This window comes from Puntigrus tetrazona, unplaced genomic scaffold, assembly GCF_018831695.1.
Source record: "Puntigrus tetrazona isolate hp1 unplaced genomic scaffold, ASM1883169v1 S000000793, whole genome shotgun sequence".
Classification (NCBI taxonomy): domain Eukaryota; kingdom Metazoa; phylum Chordata; class Actinopteri; order Cypriniformes; family Cyprinidae; genus Puntigrus; species Puntigrus tetrazona.
This window is the reverse complement of record NW_025048397.1, coordinates 257,048-268,497: the sequence shown is the minus strand read 5'-3', so window position 1 is coordinate 268,497 and position 11,450 is coordinate 257,048. Positions and strand designations below refer to the sequence as shown.

General features: G+C 43.0%; 1 protein-coding gene across 1 annotated transcript; it reads left to right on the top strand.

Annotated features, from left to right (window-relative positions):
• The first annotated feature begins 1,588 nt into the window (after positions 1–1,588).
• On the top strand, positions 1,589–11,338 carry tnfaip3 (tumor necrosis factor, alpha-induced protein 3). The gene is given in 10 exon segments (XM_043233369.1): positions 1,589–1,856; positions 2,654–2,990; positions 6,722–6,912; positions 7,068–7,209; positions 7,330–7,500; positions 7,590–7,770; positions 7,972–8,749; positions 8,752–8,860; positions 9,161–9,360; positions 9,444–11,338. Coding segments are annotated over 9 exon segments (2,340 nt in total). The 5' UTR covers positions 1,589–1,856; positions 2,654–2,683; the 3' UTR covers positions 9,705–11,338.
• The last annotated feature ends 112 nt before the right edge of the window (positions 11,339–11,450 follow it).

Below are 11,450 nucleotides of genomic sequence, written 5' to 3'. Positions count from 1 at the left end.
AAACCTACGGCTTTCCAAAAAGAAAAAACGCTCTACGTTCAAGTCACGTGTGTAAAATCAACTAAACCACCTCTGTGTCGAGTCACATCTATCAAAATACATATTCACAGATTTCAGCATAAACTGACATGATATGAGTTTTAAAAAGCCCCAGTTGGTTTTTTTTCAACAGTAACAGTAAAGAAAGAGTTTCTTTCGAGAGATTACTGTCAATGCAAACCATTGCTCCGGTGGAATATCCTTTCAGTTTCCTCAGGGATTTCAGCACTTCAGAACTTTTCTCATCGGGTCACATCATGTGCAGTTTACACAGAAACGTACGCTTAGTTCCCTTTAATGTGCCACTTTTCTGCCCTGTTGTAACATATCCTTCTGAGACCCTTATTTAGTATTTTTTTAGAGCGTAGAAAAAAAAAAAAGGAAAAATACCATTTTAAAAAAAGGATAAAAATGTTTTATTGCATGTCCTCAGTTTGCTTTTTTAAAGGATGATTATAAAATCTATATCAAAATGATTTGATTTGATTGTTTTATTCGCTGGCTCTGTAAAATCTCCCATTAGAGCATGTTGAAATATAATGGGACTAATAATCGGCCAGAATTTCATAAGAAAATGTATATATATTTCCCTAAAATGAATAATCAACATGCTTTTAGTGCCAGTGTGCTCTGTATGAAGTGAAGTCGTGACAGAAAGTCATATTTGGATTTGAAAACTCGTAACATTTACCTGATATGTTACACATGACTATATGAGAATTATTCAGATTTATATGACAGTTATAAAATATAATCATTTTTCCATAAAAGGATGATAAAAATGATGTAGGTACTGCAGGGGATCAGTGGACAGAAGTGTTTTTAGTGTGTCTGAAAGCTTTTGTAGATCATTTATGGCTGAAATATAATATTTTATGATATGTAGTTAATTAAACAAATATATATACATATTGTCTCTTTCAGAGAATAAATCTGCATCTGATGCCGATGTTTATTATACGCTTATTACAATAAAATTCAGTAATGTGTCCGTTCGATCAAAACGTAACATTCAGAATGCATGCTCAGACTAAACTGTTTGATAAAATACTAAAAGTAATTCATAGCAAATGCTGTTTGTGATGGTATACGCATTAGAATGAATATTTGTAAGAAACGCCAGGCCGAATTCTCTTTCTAAGAAGAACCTCAGTTTCAGCTTGTCCCGTCAAATTAAACAGTCAGCTCTGTTACCGTCAGCCCTTTCTGTTTCCTTTCTGAAGACGCGACATAGATTAAACTACATTCAGTTAAAGACCTTGCGCTGAAAAAGTCAAACAGAAAGGGCCTTATGTAATCCAGTTAGCCCACTGAGTAAGACTGCGTTTCTTGTAATGTATATTCATTCTTTACATCCGTCAAATGGAACTAAAACACACACACACACACACACACACACACACACACACACAGGCTGGGACTTCCACTGTTGCGTTTCCATGTATCTCACCTAACGACCAGACCTGTATGGGTGTGGCAAAACAAACGTCGAGCTTACGTCATCGAGCCGTAACGTAAGCGTACGGCGCCACCTTTCGCCCCCTGGCGGGCAAGCGGAAGATAACGCTCATAATGGGTTGTGAAAGTGGAAAGTACCTTATGGAAATCCCCACTGGCTTTTATGTACTGCTTTCAATCGGGGCTGTCTGAACTAGAGTAAAGACTTGGCCGCGTTTTGGACGCGTCCCGCGCGAGCAGTGTGAAATCCAGTGGATCTCTGTGAGAGCGCCATGGACGATTAAAGTGGACTGAGTGAAGTAGCAGCAGAGCCAGAGCATCTTATGGGCTTTGTTGGTGGATACCGACATATTGAACAGGTAAGAGTTGTGCGATTCGTCGCCGCCTGCTCCCTCGCCTCTCTGATACCGTGTCCAGACCGAATCCTAAACCGAGCCGGGCTGATTTCTCCCGTATTGTCTCTCGCTCGAGCGGCAGTCTGTCTGTCTCGCGCAGACGGATACGGTCTCGAACGCCGCGGATTTGACAGCCATTGTTTGCGAAGACGTCACTTATCGGCGATTTAAACACATTAAACGGAGAAAACGTTCTATTGTTGCCATGGGGACATATCGCTTCCTTTCGAGTGTTACAGCGTTGCATTGTCTGAGGGCTTCTGTCAAGTCCATTACGTAATTCGAGCGTCAGCAACTGCTGTTACAATATTTTTTCGCGTCGGTCTCTATTGTCCCCGTTGCGCTTTGTGTTTAATAAAACCGCTTTGTCGCTTTCTCCGCGGCGAGCGGTATTTAAGGGAACGCCGTCGCTTTGGCGTTCACAATAAGTTGTCCCTAAAGAACCTCGGCAGCTGAGACAAATAAATGGTGCCCTTGCAGTCAATGGCATTTTAACGCCGCCAGGTTCCAGTCAGCGTGTCTGAGCCCATCTTTAGGCCGTTCTGAGAGAGTTTTGGGGGAGGGCTAATAAAGATCTTCGCCTTTCACTCATCTGACCTCAAGAGCCCTTTATCGTGAGCCTGGAATACACCATCGGCTTTCGCGATTCTGTCTTTCAGTTCTTCACCTTTAGGGTGGAGGGGAAATTCTTCTTCGTAGCACATGGTCGTGGGTTGAGCGCCTCTGACAATGGTGTGTTTGTTTCATGTCTTCTTTCGCAGAGATAGATTGGTTCCCCACTCCTGACTACCATGTCTCAGGGCCAGAACTTCCTGCCCAAGTTCCTGTTTGTGAGTAACCTCCTGAAGGCCGTGAAAATTAGAGAGCGGGTGCCCAACGATGTGGTCAAGCCCTCGGCCGGCTGTGGCCTGATCCATCACCTGCGCAGCATGCACCGCTACACGCTGGAGATGATCCGCATGAGCCAGTTCCCGCAGGCCTTCCGCGAGGTCATCCAGGCGGCCATCTTGGACCGGGCCATGCAGAGCTCGCTGGAGCAGGAGAAGAGGTTGAACTGGTGCCGCGAGGTCAAGAAGCTGGTGCCGCTGAGGACCAACGGTAACTATGCTGTGATTTCGATCACCTAGAAGTGGTGGCTCTCTGTGTGTTGCGCTTCCTTCAAATTACGTGGTTTCTTCAGTAGAAACGCTTGGATTCTTTCTCCTACGTGCATCTTCTAAACCTTTTGTGTCGATGCATTATTGGTCTGACACACTAGTTCTTCTAATAAAATGTTCCATAATAAGGCTGTTGGCAATAGGGCTGCGTGATTAACTCGTAATCGTCGATTATTCTTGTAATTTCCAATAATTAACTACAGTTCTCACTATTTACGATGAATGATGTTTATACCGTTTGAAGCAACCACATGCCCACAGTGTCATGTGAATATAAACAAGCTGAAAACACTAAATGGAAACTTTTATTACCTTTTTTTTAATCGCATTTAGCCCACTATACATCGGACCGGTTTCGCCTCAAAATAAAGTATAATATACACATGGTGTTATAACAACAGTTGTAACTGTGATCAGAAATTTGATTCGCGTTATTTGGTATTTTTGGCCTAATAACCCCTCTCACTGTATAAAATAAGTATTCGGTTTATGATAGAATTTTATGCACATCTCCTGTAGTATCTTTAGTATCGTCCTCGGCAGCTATTAAAAAAGCCGTACCGTTTGACCACTTAAAGAATACGTGCTTTTTTTCAAACGCTTGGCACACGAGGGCTTCGCAGCAGACGGGAAAATCCTGCCCTGTCTGTCACACTGATGTTCTTCCCCCTTAATTCTACAGCACAATTTGATTTAGGGGGCCGTGGCGTGATGCAGGGCTCACAGCGAGCGCTTTATGACTCTGACGTTTCTCCTGCTCGCTCAGGGTCAGGACGCACTGCTCTTCTCTTATGAGTAATGCTGCGAGGGAAACTTCTCTGTACTTGCCATTGTTGCTCCATTGTACAGTCACTAGTTACTGTAACTGAAATTAGGCAAATGCAGATTACGCGCGTCCTTTATTCCTTTCAAATTTCTCTGAAATAGTTCGGAACCCAGCGCCGAATTTTATACATTAGTTTTGATCATGACTCGTTCACGATAGTGGACAGTGTCTCATCATTGTATTCTGGTCTTTTTTTTTTTGGTTTTCTGGAGAGCACAGATTTGTTTTCTCGTAATGAAACAGGAATTTCCTGTTTTAAGTCATATGGGATTTTGAAAACATCTGACTGGAACATGCTGTTTAAAACCCAACAGCATTGACCCAATGTAGTGTGGAGATAGAATAAGTGCAACCCTCAATAAATGTAATATCGCCAATAATGGTAATGGTTTTTTTAGAAGCAAGTTAAGCAAATCTAATGTTTTGGTGCTTAAAATAAATAAAATCACAATTGTAATCCACTACAAATGGGGTATGGCAGGATTAGGTTTGTTTCTTTTAAAACTTGGTTTTTGGCTTGTTAAAGTAGGAGTCTTGCTGGCTAAGAAATTGCGCTATCTTTGCTTCGATAAGAGAATTTAGAAATTGCCTCTTTAATCAGCTAGTGCGTCACTATTAAAGTCTGAATGTGATGTTCATGCATTTCCTGGGAATCGAACCCATGATCACGGCTTGTGTCATTGGTTTACCGTTTGCTCTATTAGTTCCTATTCTTCCGTATATTGACTGCTAACAAAACAGAGACGTGTCAGGCCAAATACCAAAGCTTTTAGGTAATAGTTTGTGTAAATGAATCCAAAAACATTTCAGCTTGGCCTTCTGTGCTGCATCTGATCATATGACCGTGTGAAGTAAGAGAAGCGGACTGTGTTACCGTATCTACACAATGCTTTTCCTTTTCTTCAGGCGCATTTAGCTCCTGTGTTCAGTGTGATAAGGATGTGGTCGTATAAACAGATGTAGTTTGTGTCCACGGTTTATGTGTTCGTTTTCTGTTCTTCTAATGTTTTGGGGAAGCTACATTGAAACTGTAACTTCCCAAATGAGAAGTTTTCTCATAATTTACGGTAAAGTATTTAAATGCAGTCAAGCTACCTCTATGAAAACGTCAGCCATGTAGAATCTATCTATAAGTAGCATCTTATTACTTTGAAGGCGTTGACATCTAACTCAAACGAATCAAACTTGAATTTGAGTTACACACGCAATGCTTTAAAGCAGAAACATTCAGCGTAATAAAAGAAAAAGAAGTGAAATGGTTTGTAGAGACTTAATGTGAAAGTACTCAACAGATTGGTGAAGCTTTTAAAGTCATTTTTTCTATAATTTTACATTGCTGCACATCTGCATTGTCGTTCAATGCGACCTAAAACTTTAGGAAATGTTGTACTGGAAAAACAGCTTATTTTGAAAAGCCTTTCTGAAAAATAAAGTTAAGTTAGATATTGTTACAAATACACTACTTTAAGAGTTTGGCCCTGTAACATTATTAACTCATCTTGTCGTTTATGTCAACGTGAGTTGAGGTTTTTTTCCCCCTACTGTTGAAGGTTCATATGGAAACTTTGTAACAGGAAACAAAACAACGCACTGTACAAATAGTTACCTATAAAACGTAACCTTCGGACCAGTTAAAACCTACTTTTGGTCTTTTTGTTGTTAGCAGGTGCAGGCAAATTGCTAGCTTTTAGACAGTTTTAGGTTTAAAAAACAGGAACTAGATCATGTGTTCAGACTTCCCTTATCGAACCTAGAAATGGCACAGACGCAGGCATTCCTGTAGAGCATTGCCCCTCCTCTCTGGAAAGTCCAGACGCTTTATATCATGGCTCTGGTGTCAAGAGGAGACAAGGGAAAGAAAAAGTTGAAGTGAAGCCCTTGCGGCGCATAATCAGTGAATCACATAATAGGGAAATTCCTCGCAGTTGTGCGCAGGCCGTTTCTCACAAGCGCGCATACATGCAAATGCTCACGAATGCACTAGCGCACACATGTTGCACAACATCAGAAAGAACACAGAATCTAGGCCATGAGCACAGCTCTGCAGTGCATGGTCTTTGAGTGTTCACGTTTGCTTCACTTTGATCCAGAGTTACAGGTTACAGTGAAGTTATTGATTTACAGAGTTTTGAGACCCCCTTCCCCCTACACACACACACACACACACACACACACACACACACCCCTTAGATATGAGGAGTTGATTTCATTGTTTTCGCAGAGATACAGTCACATGTCCTGTTCTTAAATACACGCAGTCAGATGAAATGGATATCTTTAAACTGCTGTAACACCTCTGGAAATCCCCTGTATTGCTTTTATCTCATTCTTAATCTTGCTTCTTGACAAATAGAACTGAACTAACCTTTAAGTACAAAGATATTGCTGTCAAAGCTACTCAGCAACAAAGCAAAGAATGTACATGTAGTTTTGAATTTTCTCGGTATTATTTTTTTTGTTGCTATGTCATGCACGTCAACTAAGGCTAAGGCTCTCTGTGTTTTGACAAACTAGATGATGTTTAAACAGGAACTGCAAGTTTCGTTGCCATTTTGTGATCGCATAAATACCTCCTTCACAAACTTCTATGACCTGTTTTTTTTCAAAGCTCTCTAAGTGCACTTGCATGGAAAATTTGTCTACAGTTTAATACTCATATAAGGAGATGGTAGGACAACTAATGCATAATGGTATATCTGCATGCTGCCATGTTTGCTCATATGCAATCAGTTCCAGAAACTAAGCTAGGCCATTTGCGATTAATTTCTCAGAACTTATAAAGAACTTGCACAAACCCTTCACTGGTGACTGTCCTGAGCTGTAATCTGTGTTTTTGTGTCATTTAGGTGATGGCAATTGCCTGCTCCATGCGGCCTCTCAGTACCTGCTGGGGGTTCAGGACACAGACCTGGTGCTGCGAAAGGCTCTTTATGCAGTGCTGAAGGAAACAGACACTAGTAACTTTAGAATGCGCTTTCAAACAGAGTTGTTGCACTCTCAGGAGTTCACTCAGACTGGCCTGCGATACAGCACTTTGGTAAGCACTTCCCCCATCAAAGTGTGCATGCAAAACTGTCATTTCATGGCATAAACAGCCTGATAAAGCCAGCTAAAAAACAAATGTGAGAAAAATGACTTTTTATTGAACTATTTTTGGTATGACAACTCATTGCAATGTTTTTTGTTTCTCAGAACTGGGAGGAGGAATGGGTGAAGATTGTAGAAATGGCTTCTCCGGTGTCCAGCAGTAATGGCCTACAGTTTGACTCATTAGAGGATATTCACATATTTGTGCTTTCAAATATACTGCGGAGACCAATTATTGTTATTGCAGGTTATTATCCTTATATAATTGCTTTTGTAGGGAGCATTTCAATAGAATTACACAAAAACATTTTCATTGCAGCACTGACTTAATAAAGTATATCAATATATGACAATTTTTCCTCGGCAGATCAAGTACTGAGAAGTATGAAGTCTGGTTCCTCATTTTCACCCCTCAATGTCGGGGGCATATACCTGCCTTTGCATTGGCCTCCAGGAGAATGCTACAAATATCCCATAGTGCTCGGCTATGACTCCCAGCACTTTGCACCTCTGATCACAATCAAAGACAGTGGCCCAGGTATGCTGCCAGACATAACACTACTCCATAATGTGTTCTTACTACTTGGCCCAGTGTATTTAAATATTTGATGTTTGTGACCCATTCAGAGATCCGTGCTGTGCCATTGATAAACCCTGGACGGGGTGGGTTTGAAGATCTTCGAGTACACTTTCTGACGGAAAAGGAGCAGCAACAGAAGGAGAAGTTGCTAAAAGACTACCTAATGCTTATAGAAATCCCTGTCATCGGACTGGGCTACGATCCCACACAGATTATCACTGCAGCCAGGTATGAGCTAATCACTCTTTGGTGAAGTCCAGATCCAAGCAGCCCAGTTTGCTTCAGTGCAGTTGTTTCTGGAATTGTTTTACTAACTGGTACTTTTGATAAAAGATCTGCTATATGTATAGTCATTTCCTAAATGTAACCACAAAAAGTTGTGGGATAGTACAGTGTTCCTTTTCAAATCTCGAACCCTTCTTCCATCAGATTGGATGAAGGCAACCTGCCTGAGGACATGAACCTCATGGAGGACTATCTACAACTGGTAAACCATGAATATAAACGGTGGCAGGAGGATAAGGAGTCTTTATGGGCTCCCCAATCCCAGCGTCCCCCTCCTTTCTCAGTCTCCCAACTCTCACTCATTGAGATCCGCTGTGCCACACCTCGCTGTACCTTCTATGTCTCGGTGGACACTCAACCCCACTGTCACGAGTGCTTCGAGAAGCGACAGGCGGGTCGCAAGCCAGAGGCAATATCCACCACAAATCAAACCTCACCCTCAGACCCCGAGAGCCGAGGGAGGCTGGAGCGCTCCGTCCTGCCCAGCCCACGTTCCGCGCCCCCTACAGCCCCCAGTCTAAGCCTTTACAGTGAGACTCATGCCATGAAGTGCAAGACGCCCGGATGCTTGTTCACTCTCAGCGTGGAGCATGACGGGCTGTGCGAACGCTGCTTTACAGCGAGGCAAAACCGATCGACTGCTAATGGGCCGCCGCAAGGCCCCTCTCATGGCTGGTGGGCGTCAGGCAGCCGGGAACGAGAGAAGGACAGGGAGAGAGAAAGAGAACGGGAAAGGGACACAGAGAGGTGTGTTATGTGCCGACAGGAGGTCTTTAGGATATTTAACGGTCTTTGCCCACCCTGCATGCAGAGGACTGCCGTTTCTGAGAGGGGGGATGCCCAGCAGCAGGAGCCTATTACCGAGGGCTCAGTATGGGCAATGCATAGGGAGACAGAGCGCACTGGCACCACCGGCCACACCTGGCAGACACCGCTGCCCGTCAGTGTAAACGTTCCGGCTGCCAATTCTTTGGAACGCCGGAGAAGCTGGGATTCTGCACTATATGTTATCTAGACTACCAGACCAATCACCGTAAGTGCAGCATCTCTGCATTCACTTAATTCTTTTTGTATAATTTCAACTGCAGGGGTGTCCAAACTCGGTCCTAAAGGGCCGGTGCCGTGCAGAGTTTAGCTCCAACTTGCTTCAACACACCTACCTGAAATTTTCTAGCAAGACCTTGATTAGTTGTTTCAGGTGTGTTCAAAACTCTGCAGGACAGTGGCCCTCCAGGAGCAGCAATGGGCACGCCTGTCCCGTTGGGTATCACGTCATAGGCAAGTTGGGAAGTGTGTGATTTTTATTTATTTAATGCTGTTTTTGTTTGTGCAGTGGCCACCCCTGCTATTGTCCAGCCCAGACATACATCCGAGGCGGGCTTTCAGAACTGTCCGCGGTGTCGGGGTCAGGGCTGCGGTGCTGAGGGAAAAGCCATGCTCGAGGGTTACTGCAACAAGTGCTTTGTGAAGGAACAGAGTGCTAGACTTACCCAAGCTGCTAGCAGGGGCTCTCATTCCCCACCTCTTGTCACAGTAAGTGTCCTCACGTGCTGGTTTTGTTGCTGCGGCGTGGGGTAGGTTTGGCTCTTCTGACCAGCTCTGTTGTTTCTGTCCAGCGGGCCTCAAAACCTCGTCCACCTCCGATGCTCAACCAGGCACAGTGTCGGCGTAGCGGCTGTAAGAACCTCTCCCCTGGCTGCACGGACCTCTGCCCCGACTGCCTCAGCCGCGGCCAGCGAGAGGGTCGCCGTGCCCAGGCGCCCAAAGAGAAAAGCAAGCAACGCTGCAAGACGCAGGGCTGCGACCACTACGCCAACCAAGAGAAACAAGGCTACTGTAACGAATGTGACCACTTCAAGCAGATTTACCGGGGCTGACAGAACAGTTCAACGTTATAAAGTGCCCAGTTCATCGCACGTTCGCGTGCATGCTGGTGAACGCTCTTACATGAGGAGCTTTGTGCCCAAAATCCCCCTCCTGCATTGGGCAGGGCCTAAAGAGCCCGGTGGTGCTGTAGAATTGGTGATTACCTCTCAAATGAAGTTTTGGTCATTTGTATCATGTGTTTAGGACCGTCGTGAGATGTTAGCATACAGAAACTAATGATACACAATGACGTCTAGTCACACACACCCGTGGCGCCCGCTGTTTATATCGAACAGGGTAATTAATCGCAAATGTTTGTTGAAAAATTTAGAAAAGCATGTGTAAGAATTAACGATTTCAGATTAGCGACTAAATCGACCAAAGTTAATTTACCGAACGATATGTCTAAGCCGATGTACATCTCCACTGTGGACTGCAGAAAGCCTTTTGGAAGTACAGGAATAAGACGTACAGGGTATGCAGAGAACACCGAAGGACAGCATTTGATAGTTTCTTCATAAAATGTAGGTTAAGTGCCAATGAGAGCTTGCTAAGCAGAGCTCGAATTTCATTTCCTGCTGCACCATTTGATGTCTGCAAGCAGTACGGATCTGTTGCCTTTGAGAATGTTTTTGTTTACCATTTTCACAAGTCCTTCTTGCTCTTGAAACTATTTTTCACTTTTGCTTGCCTTGCTAAACTTCATATGACTTGGTCTGTTCTATTGAATGGATATGTTAATTTTTCTGTGGCTGAAAAATTCCTTAAGTGCAATGAAAACCAGATACTTGACACCTCCCCGACGTCTAGAGCAGATGAAAATAAATTAAGCTGAAGGGAATGACCGTGCCAAAAAAAAAAAAGTGTCAAAATTTTTGACAATGACATGGCTGAAATCCCCGTCTGGGTAAACAGCCAAGCGAAACGAATCAAGCCGAATGTAAACATGCCCAGGTAAGAATTGCCCGCTCCTAGATCTGCAAACTCTCCCTTCACGGTTCTCGCCCAGCCACATTCTTTCGGTTGCACTACTCCTTTAAACACACAATGCCTCAGTCTATTCTTTGCGTACATTTCGTATGCACAAACTGACATTCTCTATTTGAATATTTCTGCAATATCTGCACAGACGTAACAAAAAGAGATAGAGTTAGCTCCTGTGGCATCATTTATAAAGAAATAACTGTCTGTGTTAAACATTCCCATACCAATATTGTGCAAGCACATTTAGCTTTGTCTACTTGAGAATTAGATTCACGTGGGCCTATATACAAATGTGCTTCGGATAAATGATACACACGAGAAAAATCTGCAGTCGAATCAGAAATTCAAGAGTTTCTACTCTTCAACTACTGGATCTGTTCAGTCAGTTCAGATCATCACAAACTTGCACAATACTGAATAAGCTGCTCTGGAATTAGGAACGGTACTTCTAACTACAGTACATAGTGACATTCCAGTTATAGACCTAGAGGAATATAGATGACGAGATAGAAATTTTGTGCAACCTTTCATATAGAGTATCGTATAAAAAGCCTTGTTTTTTGGTTGGTTTGGTATTTATTCACAGCAAATATTAACTGTAATGTGTTTCAAGAATTATTTATATGTGGTCCTGGAATAAATTATTTTTAATAGAAAAACATCAACGTTTCCTGTGTCTGTTTACCTTGATTTGCCTTATTGCAGCTTGAAATACATGTTCTAACAAGAAACGCTGCTTATAAAATGGTACTTAAGTATATTATGTATTAATA